Genomic DNA, 24,279 nt, shown 5'->3' on the forward strand with positions numbered 1-24,279 from the left:
TATCCAAAAAGCATATTATTTATGTTGGAAACGTAGGGATGTCGAAAAATGGAATGGAAAATAATGCAAATATGGTGCATATATGTAATATTATTTATCAAGTATAAAAGGGAAGAGATCGGATGTAATTATCAGTCTATAAAGAGGAAAAAGCATCAGATAAGTATCGGGAGCAGTAAGTCAGAAGAAAGATTAATTTAACAAAGCAAAATATTCTTTAATCTTTCTTTTGATTTACTGCTCCCGATACTTATTTGATGCTTTTTCCTCTTTATAGGCTGAAAATTACATCCGATCTTTTCCTTTTTATACTTGATAAATAATATTATATATATGCACCATATTTGCATTATTTTCCATTCCATTTTTCAACATCCCTACGTTTCCAACATAAATAATATGCTTTCTGGATAATACTTTTACTACGTCCAAAACGTCATCTTCATATTTGTCGATGTCGCGTTTCGTCTGCTGTTGTCTTTAAATTTTTGCTATAAATAGTATAGAGGAGTTAAGATGGACATGAATCAATTTTGCGAGAAGCATTTTTGCTACAAGATAGTATAGGGAAGCAGAAACTATACCTGTACATGATTCAGTTTTGAACAGTGTATGTACATACACTACATACATACATACATACATACACTGACCGGCATTTATGGCGTTACCCAATGCACTTAGGGACCGCGTTTTAAAACCTCTCACTAACAGTAAGTCAAGGCGGAAAGCGAAGTTAACATACATTCTTCATTAAACGACTTTGAATAATAAAACTAATTTTTTTTTAATCAAGAATGTATGTTAACTCGCGCTTTTTCGTCTCGATCTATTGGGGTAGGGCGGTTCTCTAATGTGGTTCCTAAATGCCTCGAGGGACGCCATCAAGCCGGTCAGTGTACATACTTGGACAACTTTTCTATGTATGTTTGTATAATTACTAAACCCTCCTGCATACTTCCTATGAATGTAGTCACTGCCACCGCCATTTTTTAAATATAGAAAATTACGAAATTAGCCCCATACCGACACCATTAGGGTGACCCCCTCTCACGAAGCTCAGTTTGGCGGATAGCCGAGCTTAAGTGGTACAGTTTCTGTCGCATGATGTGCATGATTTTAGTCCTATTAGGCCGATATTCATAGTCGTTATTTACATTTAAGACCGACTTGAGCATAGGTTATCTTTTTCTATTACTATTAGATGAAAAAGGACAATCGAGACTATAAGTCAGACTTAAATATAAGTAACGACAATGAATACCTGCCTTAGTCCTAAGCGTAGCTTGGTGGGGATCACCCTTAATGGCGGTCTATGCAAACTGCAGATATCGAAATAAAATATTTTAAGCTTTTATTTTTCCCAATAACTCAGAACTTTCAAACGTTCAAAGTACCTTAGTCGAAATGATCAAACGACTCTTTATCGACTAAACCATTTATTGAATAATTTTAATCAAAATTGACAAAAGTGGCGCTAACTTTATACCATAAATTATTTTATAATTTTTTACTTAAAGAAAGACTGTCAAACGTTCATAATTGGCTATCAAACACTGTCAAACAATTATCAAATGATTAGTACAGCAAAATTTCAAATATTTTATACTTTAGGCGCTAACTTAACACCGGTGTTTAGGTCAAGGAAGTACGAGGTGAAGTTAACTGAAATGGCCACGATACAATTTCCCACAGTGTATGAGTGTACCCAAAATAGTACTACGCTATAGGATATGTCGCTTTTGGGTACACTATTGCTCAATAATCTTGCGATAGGCGAGGGGCAGTGGGAATAAGAGAGGCAAGGGGTTATTTAAGGAATTCTAGTGGACACCGTCAAATTTGAAATCGGCTATCCCTTTGACGTCAAAAGAGCTGTCAAAACCTAAATTAACCTGTATTTTGAAGAAATACAGAAGAATAAATATTTAAAAAAAAAAATAAGAGGAAAGAAAGAAAGGATTTTAATAAATATATGAGCAAAAAATATCAGATGAGTATTAGTTAATAGGAAATGTTGAAGTAATTGTAAATTATTAAGAAAATATATTTTGTGGTTTTTTTATTTCTGTTACAGGTTAACTGCTGTTTCTGATGAGCTTAAATTACAGAAAAGAAATATATATTGACCAATAAATAAAAAAGGACTAATTTATGAAGCATTTCTGTGTGGACCAGTCATTTCAATAATTGTGATGTAATATTTAAAGAGTGAATTGTGTAAGCGCTTGGTGTATATACACAAAGAAATTTTATTATAAATTAATAATTATATATAATAATGTTTTGATTCCTATTACACAATAAATTAAAGCTATATAATTCAATTATTATATTCTTTTTCTTTACACCTTATCCAAATTCTGTACATACATAGTAATTACTTATTCTCGTAGAATCTATCTTTTAAACTAATTAAATTGCAACTATTTGAAATGTGCAAGTCATAACTATTTGCTTCAATGATATTTATTATTCAATGCAAGACAAATTGCATAGTGCCTCTGCAAATTTCTTACTGATCCGTCACATCCTTCCACATCTTGTGTGACATTTATTTGCCTTGTTTGTTCCTTCTTCTTCTAGTTTTCAACATATACCAATACTTCTTTAGATATTTTCAAATACGCTCAAGTATGCTTATTCTGCTGTCTAATTGATTCTATGAATGTTAGAAAGATAGGTAAACTATTGCTCTATTAAATTTGAAGAATAGACACTTGACTTATTATACTTAAATATAATGTTTGGCACTTTATCTACATGATATGTTTTCTTTATATTTGACAGCATATTGTCCTCCAGTACATTCATGTATACTGCTGAGTTAATCTTGTTTTCAGCTTCAAATAATTTTCCAACTACATATTTGGATATCCATTCCCAATATACAATACTTATTTTATTATTCCTATTTGTTCATGAGACTTATCTGACCTAAAACCTTATTTTATCCAGTCGCCATGTGTATATCCTATCATTTTCAGATGATTGACTTTTCTTTCTATTAATCCTGACAACATTATAATAAGAGTAAGGAAATAAGAGTACTCTATATTCAAAATGTATATTCAAACACGTTGCTGGAAAACTACTTGTAGCTAAAAAATAAGATGAACTCAGTATTATACACATAACTTTTAAGGAGCGTTATCTATCCAAGTATTATGAGAGCATATCTCACAGAAGAGAGGCCCAATTTAAATAGTATCATTCAAATGCCTATTTTCCAAATTTAATAAGACAATGATTTAACAATCATTCCAATATTTATAAAATTAATTACAAATCAGCATAATCATCTTATCTGCGTGTATTTAAAAATAATAATAAAATTATTGTTATATGTTATAGACTAAAAGAAAATAGTGCAAAGGAGGCATATAAATATCATAAAAGGTATTATGTGGAAGGATGTGACGGATCAATAAGAAATTTGCAGAGGCTCTATGCAATTTGTCTTACATTGAATAATAAATATCATTGAAGCATATAGTTATGACTTGCACATTTCAAATAGTTGCAATTTAATTAGTTTAAAAGATAGATTCTACGAGAATAAGTAATTACTATGTATGTACAGAATTTGGATATGGTGTAAAGAAAAAGAATATTTTAATTGAACTATATAGCTTTAATTTATTGTGTCATAGGAATCAAAACATTATTATATATAATTACTAATTTATAATAAAATTTCTTTGTGTATATACACCAAACGCTTACACAATTCACTATTTAAATATTACATTACAATTATTGAAATGACTGGTCCACACAGAAATGCTTTATAAATTAGTTCTTTTTTATTTATTGGTCAATATATATTTCTTTTCTGTAATTTAAGCTCATCAGAAACAGCATTTAACCTGTAACAGAAATAAAAAAACCACAAAATATATTTTCTTAATAATTTACAATTACTTCAACATTTCCTATTAACTAATACTCATCTGATATTTTTTGTTCATATATTTATTAAAATCCTTTCTTTCTTTCCTCTTATTTGTTTTTTAAAAATATTTATTCTTCTGTATTTCTTCAAAATACAGGTTAATTTAGGTTTTGACAGCACTTTTGACAGTAGACAAGCTATGCCGATTCTAGCCCCCCCCCCCCACTCCTGTCCACTCGGATCAGCCTGGTTGCGAGGTAGTGGGGGGAGTCAAGAAGTGCTAAGCGGTGGTGGTGGTGGGGGAAATCGGATGCTCCACGTGAGCTCGCAGCAAGTATAGGCGAGAGGGTAGCGGGGGGTGCATGAGGATACTTGCAGCCTTTTGACGTCACACCCCCACTCGTTTGACGTCAGGTCCCAGTCGGTAAAAGCAGTTTCATAGATGGGAAAACAGATTCTCCCTGCGTTGTTTTTTCGCTCGCGTAACCTTGAATTTTTGCAGCATGTTACTGACCCCGCTGACCCTTTACCCTAAATGTAGCTGAGTGTGTTACTTTTTTCATAGCTCAGCAATTTTTAAAATAATATATAATAGCATGTGCAAATATTTGATTTATTCATTGAGTGTTTGGAGTGCAACTTACTGTCCAGTACTCTCTCTCTCTCTCAAGTAAATAAATCGGTTGAGGGAGCAGGGACAACAGTTTAACACAATTTGTCCAAAAAATCCTGAAGATTGAAACGATGGCTCCAAAATTTGTGGAGTTTCAAGGTTTTCGATTGAAAGATAAATCATTCATAGTGAAAGAATTTGCAGTCTTACGCGATGGAAAAGTGTTTCACATTTTATTTTCACCACCGTTTCCATATACATGGTTAAATGATGCGGAGATGCAGCAATCAAAGTAAGTATAATTGATTTTCCAAATATATATCTTTTTAAGTGATGAATTTCTTGTTTTTCATTCTATCTAGTTGGTTATATTATAATCATCACGGTTTAAATTAGATGGATGGTTATTCACCTTACTATAGATACAAAGAGGTTATAAGGAAATATGTGAGTTCAAATGAGGATAAAGAGATTTTCGTGAAGGGACTGGAAAAGAAGAATTGGCTTAGTAATATCTGCGATTTTGTTATAAGTGATATCGATGAATATGAGTGGGGTGATTTTAGACTGTAAGATAGTAATAGCAATACACACCTACCTACGTGTCTAAACCATAATGTTATGTGTGCATTGAGGAATGTTTATTATATGAAATTTATGTATGAGGAAAAAGGAATAAATAAATTAGCTTGAAAATTCTATCTGCATTATTGTATCAAACTCCTGCAGTATTCTTACTGTTCTGATTCATGGCACGTGTTTAAAATGAAGAACCAGCATATTGGATATCTGATATCTGATATTTTTCCATTTTTAAACGATTTTAACATACACACAAATAAATGACCAAGTATATCAAATTTCATTTTCATACGAATTATAAAATGATTCATCGCGTGTGAAAAGTTTCATTATCATTTTACCCAGCGATTTATTGTTGGACACGAAGCAACTTATCAGAGATCTTCCAGTGATCATACATTTACAAAATGTATACCGAACTTCGAAAAAAGTTTAGCTCAATTAGAACAGAGCATGAATACTCTACATGGGTTCGCGAATGTCGTGATTATATTCAGGAGTTAAGAAATATTGATCGAAATGCTTCAGTAGGTACGCGACAGAAACACTTTGCCGAGATCGCAAGCATTAAATGCCTCCTCCTCCGGTCGGCAAAGGATAAGAGTTTCATTAAATTTGGTTCTGGCTCCAATGCTGCGGAAGGACTCATTTGGGAGGAGCTTGAATCAGCGTTTAATAGTCGAATATGCAGTGGTATGGTGATAAACTCTAATTATATAGAACCACGTCATTTTCTGTTAAATGCAGAAGAAATTGTACATACCCGTGTAAATAAAGTATTCTGTAATATAAATTGTATAAAATAAACTGTGTGTTAAATGGTCAATTTATTAGTAAGGATATTAGTGATGATAAGAACATTAGTACAAAAAATAGTGTTTTATATAAGACTGATAATTTTAGCGATTGTTATAGGCAAAATATTGTAGAGACAATATTGAATGACTTGAGTGAGTTTCAAAAATGCGATAGTGGACGGGCTCTGGAAAGAATATTGAACTTGATAGTCAATATAAATCATTATAATTCACTGCGTGCTGGATGTGGAGTCAAACTACCGCCCTGTATAATACATAAAAGGGCTGTGATAAACATTGACAATGAGGATAGTGCATGTTTTGCATGGGCTGTGACGGTAGCGCTTTTTCCGGCAAAACCACCCGCCAAAACCTTCCGCACATCCTCCTATCCGCATTATCGATCTGTTTTAGACGTTGGAAGCTTAACCTTTCCAACCACTCCAAAACAGATCCTGAAATTTGAATCGGATAATGACATTTCAGTCAATGTGTTCACAATGGAGTAGGAAAATGAAAGCAAAACTGAAATAAACATCACACCTCTTCAGCTAACAAAGAAGAAGAGATCGAGACATGTTAACTTCCTTCTTATCACAGATGACCAAGGAAATGCACACTTTATATGTATACGAAATCTTTCTAGATTAATAAGCAACCAGACAAATAAAAGGGGGCATACTATTTATATTTGTGAACGGTTTGTAATGGATGTACAAATATATGTATACATAAATATTATATTCATACTAAAATCATATTAATTTTTTATTTAGCTGTCTACACTATTTTCATACGGCAGATAAACTTCAGGTTCATGAGAGGGATTGTGTGCAGCTTAATGACAACATCCGTGTCATACTGCCAAAGAATGCAGAAGACTGTTGGATGTCTTTTAAGAACCAGAGGAACAGTGAAAGAGTGCCGTTTGTCGTCTATGCAGACTTTGAATGTTTACTACAGAAAATTGACCATAGTAGTAATGGTAATAGTAATAGTAAAAATAGTTACGATTATCAGAAACATGTACCTTTTAGTGTAGGGTATTATTTAAAAACTGCTCGTGATGCGTCACTCTCATTTTATAATCCACATCGAGGTGCTAATTGCATCGAATGGTTCGTATACGAGCTCGAGAGCATTGCACGCAGCGTTGCCAAGTCCGCCATGTTGGAAGATACTACGCTGTATAGTTTGTTGGCGAGAATTGAATATACCACGCAAAATGTATAGTAAGTGTGATTCACAGAGAAGAAACGAAGTATAGTGTTTTAGGTATAATAAGCTCTCAGTGCTTTCGGACGTGTGTTGGTCATTAATCTTGCGTCGCGGCGTTGTGTAGTTAGAATCAAAGGGGCGAGGGAATTTCTAGGGAGTTTGTACGTAGCTGTCAAATGGCGCGATTAACCCTCAATTTTATATCATCAACAAAAATAATATTTTCGGAAAACGATTGTGGAAAAGAAGGAAGGATTTTAATAAAAAACAGAGAAGACAAAATATATCAGATGAGTATAAATTAATAAAAAAAATGAAAATTATTGTGAATTTTTAAGAAAATATACTTTGTGGTTATTTTTTTTTTGTTACAGTTGAAATCCGTTTATGATGACTTTCAATTAAGGAAAAAAGTAATTACAGACCAATAAATGAAAAAGTATTAATACATTAAGCATTTCTGTACGGCCCAGTCATTTCAATAATTGTGACTTAATGTTATAATAGTGAATGTGTAAGCGATTAGTGCATATACAACAAACTCTTATTGTAAATTTAATAATCTTGTATGACAATGTTTTAATTGCTATTATTTTAAATTAAAGCTAGTTTAATTAACATATTTTTATTTCATCCCTTTCTTAAAATTCTAAACACACATGGTAATTACCTATTCTTGTAGTAGTCATATATTCGTTAAATTACATACAAAATTACAACTGTTTTATATTTGTAAAGCATAGCTGTTTGTTGCAATGATTTTTATTATTCAATGTGAGACAAATCGCATTTTGTTTAGGTAAATGTCTTATTTATCCGCCACATCCTTCCATATCTTATGTAACATTTATTTGCCTTGTTAGTTCTTTCTTTTAGTTTTCAAAATATACGATTAATTTTTTGCTATTTTTATATACACTCAGATATAGCTATTCTATTGACTAATTAATCTTATAAATGTCAAGATGATTGGTAAACCATTGTTCTATTAAAGTTGAAGAATGGACACTTGAATTATTTTACTTATAATGTTTGGTATCTCTTCCATAGGATATCTTCTCTTTAAATTTGAGAGGATGTTGTTCTCCAATACATTTAAGGATACTGCTGAATTTATCTTGCTTTTAGCTTCAAATAATTCACATTTGGATATCCTTCCTCAATATATAATACATATTTTGTTAGTGAAATTTATCTGTTCTAAAACCTTAATTAATCCAGTTACTAGATATATAATATATCATTTTCAAAGAATTGATATCTTTCTATCAATCTTAACAATATCATAATAGATGTAATGAAATATGTATTCTATATTCAAAATAGATATCCATGCGTGTAGTTGGAAAACTATTTAAAGCTGAAAACAAGATGAACTCAGCAGTATACATATACCTTTTAAAGAACTTTATCTTCACAAATATTATCAGAACATATCTCGCAGAAAAGTTGCCAAATTTTAATAGCATCATTCAAATGTCCATTTTACAAATTAAACAAGATAATGGTTTAACAATCATTTCAACAATTACAAAAATAATTGCAGATCAGCAGTATTATTAGATCTGTGTGTATGTATAAATGATTAGAAAATTAATGTTATATGATATAGACTGGAAGAAAATAGTGCAACGGAGCCAAATAAATGTCGCATAAGATATGGAAGGATGTGGCGGATAAATAAGACATTTACCTAAACAAAATGCCATTTGTCTCACAAGGAATAATAAAAATCATTGCAACAAACAGCTATGCTTTACAAATATAAAACAGTTGTAATTTTGTGTGTAATTTAACGAATATATGACTACTACAAGAATAGGTAATTACCATGTGTTTAGAATTTTGAGAAAGGGATGAAATAAAAATATGTTAATTAAACTAGTTTTAATTTAAAATAATAGCAATTAAAACATTGTCATACAAGATTATTAAATTTACAATAAGAGTTGGTTGTATATGCACTAATCGCTTACACATTCACTATTATAACATTAAGTCACAATTATTGAAATGACTGGGCCGTACAGAAATGCTTAATGTATTAATACTTTTTCATTTATTGGTCTGTAATTACTTTTTTCCTTAATTGAAAGTCATCATAACCGGATTTCAACTGTAACAAAAATAAAATAACCACAAAGTATATTTTCTTAAAAATTCACAATAATTTTCATTTTTTTTATTAATTTATACTCATCTGATATATTTTGTCTTCTCTGTTATTTATTAAAATCCTTCCTTCTTTTCCACAATCGTTTTCCGAAAATATTATTTTTGTTGATGATATAAAATTGAGGGTTAATCGCGCCATTTGACAGCTACGGATAAACTCCCTAGAAATCCCCTCGCCCCTCTGATTCTAACTACACAACGCCGCGACGCAAGATTAATGGCCAAAACGTAGTATCCCGCAGTGAACAGAAACTATAGCGTAAGATACCGCAGGGAACAGAAACTGTAGCGTAGCATCCTAAGGATACTACGCTATAGGAAAATTATACTACGGTAGTATAATTATACTACACTTGGCAACGCTGATTGCACGCCTCGTCAGCGAAAAATTGAAGACTGTAATACCGATTAATACTCTTAGTGATGTTGAAATTTCGCGGCACTACAGTGAACCTAATTGCCACATTTGTGGAAAACCGTTTCTTCCAAATCAAGTGCGTATTCGCGATCATGATCACCTAACTGGTAAATATAGAGGACCGGCTCATAATAATTGCAACTTAAACTTTAACGACTCGCATGTTATTCCCGTAATTTTCCATAATTTATCCGGTTATGATTCACATTTTATTTTTGAGGCGATCGTGAATACGCTTGAGGGATCGGTATATTTGCGGCCTGTAAATAAGGAAAAATATACTTCATTTAGTAAATATCTGCGAAAGTATAATATACTGCTAAGATTCATCGATTCGTTCAAATTTATGGCATCCAGTTTGGATAAATTGAGTTGATATTTGAATACATCTCAGATGAAAAATTTAGAGTCACAATTTTCGGAATTAAGTATTGAACAGTTCAGCCTGCTTACAAGAAAAGGTATTTTCCCTTACGATTATGTGGATAACATTACTCGCTTTGAAGAAACGGTTTTACCCGCACGAGAGTTGTTCTACAATAGACTGTCTGATAGCGATATCACGGAAGAAGCATATAATCATGCCAAAGAGGTATGGACCAAATTCTCTGTGACAACACTTGAGGAGTACAGCGATCTTTATTTAAAGACCGATGTTCTATTGTTGACCGATGTTCTATTGTTGACCGATGTTTTCGAGAGTTTTCGCGATAGCTGCATGAAAAGTTATAGTTTAGATCCCGCTCACTATTATACGCTTCCAGGCTTCACTTGGGACGCGATGCTCAAGCATACGGGAATCCGTCTGGAACTCTTCACAGACGTGGACATGTTGCTTTTTATGGAACGCGGTAAACGCGGTGGTTTGAGCTAGTGCTCCCATCACTACGAGAGGGCCAACAGTCGGTACATGCGAAACTACTATCCGGCGGAACCGTCGAAATACTTGATGTATTACGACGTTAATAATCTATATGGATGGGCAATGTGTCAACCGTTGCCTACCCACGGTTTCCAATGGATCGATGACGCTGCCAATCTCGACATCCTTAATGTGTCCGAGGATTCGTCCGAAGGCTATATTTTGGAGGTGGACTTGGAATATCCACGCGAGCTTCACGGCAAACACTCCGATCTACCATTCTGCCCGGTGCGTGAGAAGTCGCCAGGTTCACGCCAGGAGAAACTGCTTGCAACCGTTGGCAATAAGACGCGTTATGTGATACACTACCGTGCTCTACAGCAGTGTATACGTAACGGTATCGTCTTAAAACGCATTTATCGCGGTTTAAAGTTCCGGCAGTCCACCTGGCTGAAGGCGTATATCGAATTAAATACACGCTTGCGGACAGCCTCGAAAAACGATTTCGAAAAGAATCTCTTCAAGCTAATGAACAACGCAGTATTTGGTAAGACTATCGAAAATGTTAGGAATAGAGTTGATGTGAGGCTCGTAACCAAGTGGGAGGGAAGATACGGGGCGGAAGCGCTGATTTCCAAACCGAATTTTCACAGTCGTGCGATATTTAAAGAGAATTTGGTCGCTATTAAATTGTCGAAATTATCTGCGAAGTTTGATAAGCCCGTGTATGTAGGCATGAGTATTTTAGATATTTCAAAGACCTGTCTGTATGAATTCCATTACGATTATATGCTTTTTACATTCGGCAGTAAATATAAAGCGATGTATACCGACACGGACAGTCTAGTGTACAGTATCGAGTGTGACGATGTTTACTCGGTCATGAAACATGATCTGGTCAAATTCGACACCAGCGATTACCCTGTTGATAATCGGTACGGCTTACCTCAAGTCAATAAAAAAGTGCCTGGACTAATGAAGGACGAGAACAATGGAAAGATCATGACCGAGTTCGTTGGACTGAGAGCGAAAATGTACACCTTTAAGGTGCAGGAATGTATGAAAATTACCAAAAAAGCTAAGGGAGTCAAAGTTTGTTATCGATAGAAACATAACCTTTGACGACTACAAGGATTGTTTGGATAATTTCACCGTACAGTCCCGTAACCAAAATTTAATTCGTTCGAAATTGCACAAGGTGTTTTCCACTACTCAACGAAAAATTGCTCTCAGTCCGTATGACGATAAACGTTACATAACACCCGGTACTGTAGCGACTCTACCTTGGGAACATTATAGGTTAAAAGAGTAGATTTAAATAGCTGTATTTATTGTATTATATTATATTACATAAATTATTATTATTACAAAACATTGTTCTTATTTATCCACGAATTATGCGTTTTATCCTTTCATAACCATTTTACAAAAACATTATTCCCTTTCTTACGCAATATCTTCTCTACCAAGTATACATCAGGATTAGCTGTTTTTAAAAGTTCATATTCATAAAATCCACCATATATGTCTTTGCCACGAGAATCTCTAAGTAGATACGTGGCAGGATTTGTCCTTTGCACTTTTGTAACTTGAAATATTTCAGTAGTCCAGTTCGGTGTGTAACCTTTAGCAAACGGATTTTTGTATTTACAGATTCGCACGAAATCACCGTCCTTGAACTTGGTACGTCCAACGATCTTAATTTTTCTATATACAGTAGCAAGCAGATGCTCAGCATGCTCAGGTTTCACGTCAACGGGTCGCATTCCTATAGTACGATGTCTTCGCGCGTTATAATCATCCACCAGCTGTTGCAGTATATTTCGCCATTTGTAACTACCGTCCAGTGTAAAACGTTTCCACATTTCGGTATTTAACGTTCGATTCCAACGCTCGACATTGACGCTTTTAACGTGCTATACGTCGAGCAATGATTTATTCCCCGTTTTTTCATAAGCAATTGAAACTCGCTGTTGTAAAATTCTTTACCGTTATCAGTTTGCAAACTTTTGGGCCATCTTCCACTCTTTAAGATTTTTCCCATAGCTGTGATCACTTCCTTACCGCTTTTTGTCTTAAGCGCTATTGCCCAACCATACTTCGATAAGGTATCAATCACTGTCAGAATATAGTGGTAACCTGTGTCAGCATAAGAACGCATGTCTACCAAGTCAGCCTGGCAGAGATCATCGAAACCACGTATTATGAGTTTTCGTCGTGGAAAATTTCTTCTCGCAGGGGCATGTAACTCTTGCACCAGCTGTTTCTTTTCTTCACTCACAATTTTCCCTGACTCTCTTTTTACAACCTTTCCCCCAGACACATATAATTTCTGTTTCTTTTCTTCACTCATGATTCTTTTTCTTTCGAAAGCAATCGATTATCATGAGTATAAAATGTATGATGCATCCTAAACATTCACTTTTTGGATCCATCATTAATATTGCTGTTTGTTTGCAAAAGTTTTGCCTCAATCTCCTGTATTTTTTTATTTATTCTCTCTTCAATTTTTTCCTCTAATTTAGCTAAACTGTGTTGCAAGAACTTTATATTCACAGCACATGTATTATTATCAGAATCAATAGTCAAATTTACTATTTTTTTATTATTCAAATCTAGTGCTCTTTTAGTCACATTTAATGTACCAATATTAAATTCCTTCCTTACGTTAAAACCACTACCAAATTTATTAATTGACATATTGACGTGTGGTACGCAACTGATGAAAATTTTAATAAATTGTACTCTTTTATAGAATAAGATCCTCTTCACGCAACTCTTCTATTATTGACTGTATTTCATTATGGTGGTTTGTATGACCTCTGGTAATTGATGCAATTAAAAGTCGCAATCGATCAACTAATTCATTAGGATCGTTCCAATGTATACAGTTTGCAGGCTCATCAGTAACACGCATAAATCCACTACCAGCTATGACTCGTTGTGATGGTACTTTATTGTAAATTAATGGTTGGATTATTTTCTTATACTTTGGACCCTTAATCCCTTGAACCTGTTGGTAACTATCATTTGCTCATTTATATGATTTAGTTTGTTCAAGAATTTGCGTATATATGATCTTGTCATCAATAGTGTAGAGATTTTTATCAATTAAAATATCAGCTTCATGACTAATATCAAATGTACATCTTCCTATCACATATTGGTTCCTTTTATCTAATGTAACTTCGAAACCATGATCGATTTGATCTTTACTATCAAAAAGAAACAACTGCATATAATGACGTGCAATAGGTGGAAGAGATCTCTAATCTATGGAATGATTTATTTGTTTTTTAAGCAATCCTAAGGTTTCCTGACTTGATGTTGAATGTCATGATGCAGACTCTAGTCCAGGCTCTGAATGTAAGTAGTGTAGCAATGCGGTTCCGATGACAGGGAGTGGGGGTAGCTGTTTTGTGGTGTGGAAGGGGGATTGGTGGGGATAAGACTCTCTTAGTATGGTAGTGGTGGGGATGAGGAAGGAAAGGGTCTTATAGTGGGATCGAGTTTGGTTAGGGAGGGGGTATTTTTCACCCTATGGTACCGTTGGTTAGTTATCCTACGGGGACCCTAGTTGAGGGAAGGTTTTTTCACCCTTCGAAGTCGATGGTTAGTTACCTTACGTAGCCTAACTATTTCCGACTCTGCTACACAGATAAACTAGCTTTAGTTAATTGCTAGTTCCAGCAGTCACCGCTAGGTGACTGCCTTCCTTAATCTTCTTTCGCGCTAATGGTATTTTAATATTACGTAATTACTCACACGGGTGAACTAGTTCAATTTAATTAATAGTACCAGTAATTGACGCTAGGTGGCTACCGCAATTTCCCCTTTTCTCGTTAGTTAAATTGTAGATAGCTATTGTGATAAGTTGCTGATATCGTGCAAGGAATTAACTTTCCATCGAGCATGGAATTATAACTTGGCATGGTTTTTTAACTAAACCTATGCAAAGAATAACAAAATATCCTTTAAATGAAAGGATACAATTTTAATAGTCTCCCCTATTTGGGAGAATAACAATTTAACATCAATTTCAGGAATATTAACATTATTGCTAGGACAACTTATTTAGTCCTAGCTCTTACTACACCCCAGGTCAGGTTCACCCTTTGCATGGAGGCTCTCCATCGATTTGGGGAGAATAATAATTTAATATTAATTTCAGGAATATTAATATTTTGATAGGACAACTTATTGAGTCCTAGCTCTTATAAAACTTTAGATATTGGATAAAAAACTGTTCTAAGGATTTTTATAGCCTATCCTTAAGATTATCCCAACCTATGTCATGCCATTTCTCCCGGACTTTATTTTAACCATTTTTTTAGCTTTCTCATGTGAGCATATCATACAATCCATCTAACAAGCAGGCTAGGATTTAGAAAGGGAAAGAGTTGTCAGAGCACTTCAGTTTTTTTGAAGGGTAAAGCAAAACATAACTTTTACCTAGACATTAAGAAGCTGTATTGGCACCATTCTAGCGATTGGAGAACTGATTGCTGAGTGTGCTGATATCTTCTAGAATGGATATGCTCGAGTACCTGACGCCTGAGATCATGTCATGACTTGTTACTTGATTTATGACCTTTTAGATCCTCGATTTTTTCATATTCTCTCAATTTTTTATATGCCTAGCTATCGAGAGGAATGTGCTCGTAAATTTTACTGTTTCACTTAACCCATTAACGTCCAAAATGTCAAAATTTCTTGCACGTTTTCAAAGTGATTTTTTCCTATGTAATTGGCGTTGAAAAAATTCTTGAACCACATATTCTGATGTAAAATTGCATGCTCTTTCAGAATCCGTTGCCAAAATCATGATAAAACTCACAGGAAAAGAGATATGCTCGATTGAAACATAAAAAACACCTAAATTTTCGAAAAAAACAATTTTTAGGATTTTTTTTCGAAGTGTTACGGTGAAGATATCACCTTGCGACCGTGATCAAAGGTGATCATGGGAGTTGAAGTTTAACAGGGAATTTTTTTGTTGACCTTGAACCATCGCTTCTTTACAAAATGGCGGAAAAAACGATTTTTTTTTTCAATCTTCATCAACTTTTTTCTCGAAATCTATGGTGTTTAGAAAAAAATTCATAAAAACAAAAATGCCTTAGAATCGCTCGAGGAACATTCTCAAATTTTTTCAGAATTTTTTGAGACAATTTTTGATTTTCCGGGAAACTTGTGAAATGGAATTTTCAAAAATGTCTCCAAAAATTCTGAAAAAATTTTAGGATGTTTCTCGAGTGCTTCTAAGACATTTTTGTTCTTATGAATTTTTTTCTAAAGTCCATAGATTTCGATAAAAAAATTGATAAAGTTGAAAAAATAAAAATTCGTTTCGGCCGCTATGTTCTAAAAACCTATTGGTAAAAAAACGTTCTGTCTACGAAAACTCGGAAAAAATTTTACAATATTGCTCGAATGATTCTAACTTATTTTCATTCTTTTTTCAAAGACTTATAGATTCCGACAAAAATTTCATCCTTTATTTCCATTTCATTTCGGCAGATAAGCGTAATTTTTGGTCTCATGTATTCATGAATATTCGTCTTTTTTTGTTCTCTTCTTTCGTATTTTTGTGCATACGGATGAGTGATAAATAAACGAAATCATTAATTTCATACATTATGTCGCGGAAACGTGTAAGATCTTCTGAATATGAATCAGATTCTTCAGATAGTGATTCAGAACGCAACGTATTGATTCCGGATCCTGACTATTCAGGTTCCGATGATTCTGGTTCCGATTTTGATTCAGATTGCGAACATGAAATACCCAATATCACTTACAATAAAGCTCGTGCAAATTATTCTGAAAAACAAGATAAACTTGAAAAAGGTCATGAATTCACTTGGATTGAGGGTGAAAAGTTACACCCTGATTCTTGTGAAGATAAAGTATTATTGTCCGAATCGCAAAAAAAGAAAATACGTAGGAGCGAACCTTTTCAATTGTTTGAAACCTTTTTTTCTATTGAAATGAAAAAATATATTATTGATGCGTGTAAAGACAATGGTTATGACCTGAAATTGAAAGATCTTGATACTTTAATTGGAATAGTTATTTTTTCTACATTCAATCCCAGAAAATCACAGAGAGATTACTGGTCATCTGATCCGTATTTATCTAATGAAGTAGTTTCTTCTGCAATGTCTCGCCAACAATTTGAAATCACAAAATCTAAATTGAAGTTTTCAAAAAACAAAGACAAAGATTCAAATGATCGAGGATGGCGCGTTCGTTCTCTACTGAAACTTTTTCAAAATAACATCATGAAATTCGGAATATGGAGAACTGCTCTATCCGTTGATGAGATGATGGCCAAATCCTATGCAAAAACTGTTTTGAAACAATTTATTCGAGGAAAACCGATAAGATTTGGTTTGAAATTTTGGGGCTTGTGTACTTCGGACGGCTATCTACTGAATTTGGATCTTTATTGCGGCAAGAATTCTCAAATTGGAGATAAGTTATCTAAATGTGATTTAGGTTCACGAGTAGTATTATATTTATTACAACCATTTTTTTAAATAATAAGTTATAACAAAATTTCTCAATTTCATCTGTACTTTGACAACTTCTTCACGAACATGGATTTGGTATTACATTTGAAGAAATTGCGTTTGAAATGCACTGGTACTATCAGAGATAATCGAGTCAAAGAAAAAAATGTGCTTGATAAGAAAGCTCCAAGAGGGACATATGTGGTGAAGCACGACGTAAACAGTGGCATAAATTTCATTACTATCATGGATTCGAAGCCCGTCTCAATAGCTTCAACTGCAGCAGGTGTCAATCCTCTATCTATTTCAGAAAGATACAGCGCAGAGGCTAAATCTAAAATTGAAATACCTTTTCCGCAAGCTTTTCACCTATATAACAAATTCATGGGAGGTGTTGACCTGCATGACGGACATTGCAATGACATACTCCATGTATACGATCAAAAAAATGGACATGGGTAGTTTTTATGAGACTTATACAGGCGTCTATTACTAATTCTCTTGTGATTTTCAATGCTGCTAACGATGGAAAGAAAAAAGTTGGAATAAAAGAGTTCACTATTTCGATTGCCAAATACTACTTACAAAAAAGTAGTCGCAAAAGTAAAGCACATGGACGATCTAATAGTGACAAATTGAGGATTTGTTCGAATGGAAACTGTCCAATAAGAACAAGAATTTTCTGCAAAACATGTAATTTAAATATTTGCAATAAATGTTGGCTAAAAAAGCACACCTAAATGTATGAATAAGTGAGAGGCAAGGGGACTCACGGAAAACAAGCACCCCGAGACGTGAGAGGCAAGGGGACTCACGGGAAAAAAGCACCCCAAAGGAGACAGAATTTTACCACGTCCACGCCGTAGTCTCTGGGTAACGCTAAGAGTAAACAAATCTTCCTAAAATTTGCACAGAAATCGTTTTTTACCAATAGGTTTTTAGAACATAGCGGCCGAAACGAATTTTTATTTTTTCAACTTTATCAATTTTTTTATCGAAATCTATGGACTTTAGAAAAAAATTCATAAGAACAAAAATGTCTTAGAAGCACTCGAGAAACATCCTAAAATTTTTTCAGAATTTTTGGAGACATTTTTGAAAATTCCATTTCACAAGTTTCCCGGAAAATCAAAAATTGTCTCAAAAAATTCTGAAAAAATTTGAGAATGTTCCTCGAGCGATTCTAAGGCATTTTTGTTTTTATAAATATTTTTCTAAAGACCATAGATTTCGAGAAAAAAGTTGATGAAGATTGAAAAAAAAAATCGTTTTTTCCGCCATTTTGTAAAGAAGCGATGGTTCAAGGTCAACAAAAAAATTCCCTGTTAAACTTCAACTCCCATGATCACCTTTGATCACGGTCGCAAGGTGATATCTTCACCGTAACACTTCGAAAAAAAATCCTAAAAATTGTTTTTTTCGAAAATTTAGGTGTTTTTTATGTTTCAATCGAGCATATCTCTTTTCCTGTGAGTTTTATCATGATTTTGGCAACGGATTCTGAAAGAGCATGCAATTTTACATCAGAATATGTGGTTCAAGAATTTTTTCAACGCCAATTACATAGGAAAAAATCACTTTGAAAACGTGCAAGAAATTTTGACATTTTGGACGTTAATGGGTTAAGAAAAGTCTGCAACACGTTTATGCAATTAAAAGAATTCTGGAGAAACCACTGGTAACGTGTCATGACCTGTTTGACGCAAATTTTCCCCAGTTCACTATAGAAAAGTCTACAACATGATTATGCAATTAAAAGATTTCAGGAGAAACCGCTTGTAACGGTTACGACTTGTTTGACGCAAATTTCATAGGCGGGCAAGAATACCCACCACCCAAATATTAACTTCCAATAAGAATGCATCTCATCCCTTCCACCATTTTTTAAAGCCAATGTTGTTAGCAATCGGGAAATTTCAGTCAGTCAGTTTTCATTAGAAGCTTCAAGGAGGTGAAAGATCCAGTGCTAAGCTATATTCCGAATATTTTCCTTGCTGTACCACAGAAACTCTTTTTGGGTGGTAAGAATTATACTTTTATTATTCTCTTTTCTTGCTATTCTATTTCAATGTTTTTTCTTTTCTCAATTTCTATGTTTTTTTCACAGAAAAATGGATTTAACCAAGATCAATGCACTTGCAAGTGTAACTTACGAACCTAAGACTTTCGTAAAGCTGAATACTTTTGAGGAGAATAAGGAGTATCAAATCACTGAATTAGTGATAATTAAGACAAATATGGAGAGAAATTAATAGCGAAGCTGGTTACAGACGAATGGTTCTTCCTACCCTCAAGGATGATGAAATTACTGGAGTCGCCTGAACTAATCAAAGAACTTCAAAATGCTGCATCAGCGAATACATTAAAAATCTTATATGTTGGAGGACGATACAATAATTTAGAGTTTAAAGTTAACCAATGATAATCATAAGATAAATTTTGGAAATGTTTGTAAGGAATGTTTTTAAGGAATGACATCAATAAATGTTTTATTATATCTTATTTATTTATTTTTTTTATCCCTCACTACATTAGTAAGATACATATAAATCTAGTCTATTAACTTACATTTCTAACAATACTAGTAAGCGGGTTATATTCAACAATTTTATCATGTATAATTAAACAAAACGCAGTAGTATTACTTGAAATATTTCTAGTAATATCAATCTCGATTTTAACGTTAACAGTGCCCGATTTTATAGATTCATTTTGATGCGAACAATCGATGACGAAGAGAGGACCGTATTCCACAAATTTTTTGTAATTAAGCATTGGTTTCGACGGTTTTTCTCCTGCATAATATGAATGGATAAATTTAACATACATATCATATAGTACAGGATAACGGTTTTTTTCGCTATCGCTATCAATTCGGTCATATGAATAAAATTCTGATTTCAGATAGACTTTAACATCACGAACAGAACTGTCATTGAATCTAAGCACCTCTATATGCTGCGTATTCTTCTTATTTTGTCTAAATGCTAGTATAACATATCGAGGTTTCTCCAATTGTGTTGCAGCTTTTACGGCCCATGTATGCTTCTGTTATTCAGGTAGAAGTGGATATTCGTAGAGTTCCCAGGAACGAAAAGCCATGGTTAGACTTTTGTTTTCCTCAATCAAACGTAGAAATTTAAGTTTTGTATAATCATTCAGTGATACATGAGGAATCCTCCACTGCCCTTTTTGCAAATCAATTTTGGAGTTGATGATTTTTCTCGAAGAATGTAGTGAATTTATACCATCACGTGCTCGAATAAGAACGAGCTCATGACGTGCATTTACTATAACTCTTCTGTAGTCTACACAAAAACCCAACAGCATTTGCAATGGTACACAAAAGTTGAAATGATTCGTAGACCTGTAATCTGTTAGAAACCATCCTAAATGACGTAGACTTGCACTTTCCTCAGCAGTTAAGGAGATGAGATTCTTCATGGAGCTAGTAATACCCACATTCTTACAGCGATCAATCTCAATACCATTCAATTCATAACGAATTTCATCAGACAAGAATGTCATGGAATTACAGTCAAGTCCTACGACATCTGGGGCTGCTGCATCCGGAGCACGGGTTCCAACGTTTATCTTTCCCTCAATGTAGAGATAACTTTCACAGGGTAGAAGAATTAAATCTTGCTGTTGTATAGGAATTCGAATTTCATCACTATTTTCCAATGAGGCATTTGCATAAGGATTGTAAGCATGCATTTCCATTTAGTGATGCGATTGTCGAACACCGGTTGAGCGGTTGCATCTAATGGATCCATTTTCATTTCTAACGTTGAAACCCAGTGATAGTAGAAAGGCGATATTTCTTCTTGTTAATGATGCTCCAACGTTACCTTCGCTCAATGTATTTTGTCCTCCAGCGTTACCTTCACTCAATGTATTCTGTCTTGCTGCAGCAGTTAGACTGATTGGCTCACCGAGTATCGGTGATTTATAAGTATTCTTGTAAATCAGCATTTTCTAATATGTAAACGAATTGTGATTTCTTCACCTCCGAAATTTACTATACGATCTTCCTGATCGAGAATACGCAAGGTGAGGCGGTCAATTACTTTCGCAATGACTGGCAAGTAAATGACGTTCTTCGGTGTTTCTGCGATTTTATAACCTGGCGTAACACTCGGAAAAAATTCATGTATAACATGTCGAGGTCTACCGTTTGTGTACGCACCAGCTGTAATGTTGCATTCAATCCGTAGAATATTTACTCTTATAGTATTTACGGGGTCGTCTGATTCAACTAGTGTGTTCGGTGGAATAACACGATCTGATGAAAAACCCAACAAAGAACCTATATTGTTAGGTTGTGTAAAATCAAACTGATATTTACACTTTATTTCACTTTTTAATGTATTATTATTAGCACGTAGAACAATTACTTCTTCTTCATCACCTTCGAACATCTGAGCACGTAAAAAGTCATTTATGGCATTGAGCTCATAACAACCTGTAGGTATAGTTAGCTCCTGATCATCAACGTAAAATATATTGTTTGTCTCATCAACATTAGCGATTGAATTGAAGCTCTGAAAGTCTACGAGACCGAGTTCATATTGTCAATCTCGAAGATCGATCGGGGGGAAAAAATCTGACCCCAATACCGAGTCACAGCCAGAGAGTGTGACTGTTAAAGACATTGTTCACGTAGAAACTTGACACACAACTGACCGCATATGCTTGAATCATACGATTGATATTGGTCGTGGTTGTAGTAGATTATAGCAGAAGGTCCAAAATATTCCACAAGTTCAATTGGAGGTTTTAAATTTCCGAAGGAATCGAAATACTTAACGTGCTTATTACGTTTAACGTAAGCGACCCAATGTGTTCCAGGACCTTGTTCGTCATCAAGATTCACAATTGCGCATTCATTGCGTTGCACATTTTGAAGTAGAGATGCACGCATAAAGACTCCCCGAAAATGCGGTATTTCACGGCAGACGTTTGATAATTGTATATTACTAGTAGGTCCAGATTTAGGAAGTCCATTTATTATCTTTTCCTTTTCACTCCCTTTCCTATTCGGCTGTATGGTGCGAGGTATAAACCTTGTCCCCGTCTCGCTTCCATTAAGCGATTGTGTCGATGCATTTCTTCCAATTGTTTTTTGGCTGCTTTGGTGTCGTTTACAGCCTTTGCTATACCTGCTGCGCTGCCAGCTAATGCGCCCACCGCACTCAGCAGCGGAAGCAGTGGTAATAAACCCCCTCGTTTTGTTTTAGTAAGTGACTTTTTCCTCAATAAACCACCTAGTTTTTTCGGTACACGAATTTTTCTTTTCTTCGTACTTTTTCTAGACACTCGCAGTCCTAAGCCGAGTTTCCGTTTTGTATTCATTGATGCCCAGACAGCAGTCGCTGTCGCTCGTTCACCTACGGATGAGTCACTAGCTATGATACGTTGTCGTGCACGGCGTGCAAGTACTTTATCAGCATGATGACGCGAGGGCAGGTCCTTATATACTGAATATGCGTTATCATGCTCACGGCAAGCATCATCCAGAGGGTTTATTCCTCGATCACCACGTGCTAACCGTTCATGAAGGCGAGCACCTGGACCGCAATAATTGTAGCCAGGTACATGCAGCTCGAAGGGTAGTTTATTTAGCAGCTTATTGAAAAAAGATCCACAACCATAACTCATCATGTCATGCTTTCCTAACGGGTTCGTTGACACATCCAGCAATTTCTTATTGAAGGTGGTAATCCATCAAAATGATCTTGATTAGGTAAATTACAATGTTCCGTACAGGCACGATATTGTTGCACTTCAGGATCGGCACGAATGTGCTCAGGCAATTTACACCAAACCAGTCGAATACTGTTTGGAAAGCGCTTCAATAGTAAAATTTTTGGAATGTATTCAAGCTGTTCAATAATTCAATCCTACAAACGTAGCACATCTAACATTAACAACGACATAATGAGAACTGATGAGATAATCTGCTTCAAGCCTATAAATAGCTTGCATGATCATAGAGTGTTACAGTTATGGATTTCGTAAAGCAACCACTGCACATTCGTGTCTCCAACGCCGATCGCTTTATTGTCGGTGGGGATTGTGGAGGAAGGAGTGAACGTCTTGGATCCCTGCTTCCATCTACAATTCGTATTTTAATTTGCGGACCCTCGAATTGCGGTAAAACAAACGTACTGCTTAGTCTCGTGGAAAGTCCTAACGGTGTGAGATTTGAAAATATTTATGTATACTCAAAGTCGCTTCAACAACCCAAGTATCAATACCTTGAACGGTTATTAAAAGGACTAAAAGGTATTGGATGTTTTAAATTTTCAAACAATAGCAACGTTGTAAAGGTAACTGAGGCATTACCCAATTCTATTTTCATATTTGATGATGTTGCTAACGATAAGCAGGATAATATCAGAGACTACTTCTCCATGGGTAGACATTCAAATATTGACTGCTTCTACCTCTGCCAGACTTATGCTAAAATTCCTAAACACATGATTCGTGATAATGCAAATCTTCTCGTAATCTTTAAGCAAGATGGTACTAATTTAAAACATATTTATAACGATCATGTAAACACGGATATGTCATTTGAAAAATTCAATGAATTGTGTTCAAAGTGCTGGCACCACGATTATGGATTTCTAGTGATCGACAAGGATAGTACAATTCAAAATGGTAGATATCGGTAAAGTTTCGATGAGTATGCTAAGATTAAATAGTATACCGTTTGCTTAAGATTGTTCAGTTTAGAGCTAAGTGTCAACCAAAACACACACATCAAATAAACGTGGAATAAACCTAGTATAAACGTGGAAATAAGATTGAACGTGGATTGAACATGGATTGAACGTGGAAACGTAGATTGAACGCGGATTGAACGCGTATTGAACGTGGATTGAACGTTGATTGAATACAGCTTGAACGTGGAAAACATGGAAAGCAGGAAAATGTAAGAAAAGATGCTGCTTAAGAAGATTGCCGCGAAAAGTAAAGTAATTCGTGAAAAATATCGTGAACTCAAATCAGGAAGAGAAATGATGGAAACCAATTTAAATGAAACTTTTAAACCAATTGTTGAGCCATTGAAGAAGCTCACTGAACATAATGAGATGACCTTCGTGTCCCTGAAATATAAGTATAAACAGGAACCGCTACAGAAGACTACTGTAAGCGATAATTCTTTTATTATTCCATCGAAACGTAAAAGGACTTA

General features: G+C 34.6%; 2 protein-coding genes across 2 annotated transcripts; one reads left to right on the top strand and one right to left on the bottom strand.

Annotated features, from left to right (window-relative positions):
- Positions 1–4,904: 4,904 nt before the first annotated feature.
- LOC136775238 (uncharacterized) lies at positions 4,905–11,872 on the top strand. The gene is made up of 13 exons (XM_066729812.1): positions 4,905–5,077; positions 5,415–5,520; positions 5,622–5,788; positions 5,925–6,372; positions 6,439–6,587; positions 6,664–7,119; positions 9,702–9,805; positions 10,106–10,290; positions 10,348–10,549; positions 10,775–11,018; positions 11,172–11,327; positions 11,415–11,652; positions 11,720–11,872. The coding sequence occupies exons 1-13, from the start codon at positions 4,905–4,907 to the stop codon at positions 11,870–11,872; spliced, it is 2,781 nt and encodes a 926-aa protein (XP_066585909.1).
- Positions 11,873–11,874: 2 nt separating this feature from the next.
- On the bottom strand, positions 11,875–12,326 carry LOC136775239 (uncharacterized). The gene is made up of 2 exons (XM_066729813.1): positions 12,011–12,326; positions 11,875–11,882 (listed from the first exon to the last, which is right to left on the bottom strand). The coding sequence occupies exons 1-2, from the start codon at positions 12,324–12,326 to the stop codon at positions 11,875–11,877; spliced, it is 324 nt and encodes a 107-aa protein (XP_066585910.1).
- Between the last annotated feature and the right edge of the window lie 11,953 nt (positions 12,327–24,279).

This window comes from Prorops nasuta, unplaced genomic scaffold (genome assembly GCF_024137725.1).
Source record: "Prorops nasuta isolate Cenicafe-Biocafe unplaced genomic scaffold, Cenicafe_Pnas_1.2 PNAS00007, whole genome shotgun sequence".
Classification (NCBI taxonomy): Eukaryota; Metazoa; Arthropoda; class Insecta; order Hymenoptera; family Bethylidae; genus Prorops; species Prorops nasuta.

What these genes read in the sequence shown, in the direction of transcription:
- LOC136775239 (XM_066729813.1), bottom strand. Translation starts at nt 12,326, where the DNA reads ATGCGACCCGTTGACGTGAAACCTGAGCATGCTGAGCATCTGCTTGCT.
- LOC136775238 (XM_066729812.1), top strand. Translation starts at nt 4,905, where the DNA reads ATGGATGGTTATTCACCTTACTATAGATACAAAGAGGTTATAAGGAAA. An exon ending in CGATCATGATCACCTAACTG is followed by an intron (nt 9,806 to 10,105) that starts GTAAATATAGAG and finishes TGAAAAATTTAG; the next exon opens with AGTCACAATTTTCGGAATTA. An exon ending in GTTGCTTTTTATGGAACGCG is followed by an intron (nt 10,550 to 10,774) that starts GTAAACGCGGTG and finishes ATTCGTCCGAAG; the next exon opens with GCTATATTTTGGAGGTGGAC.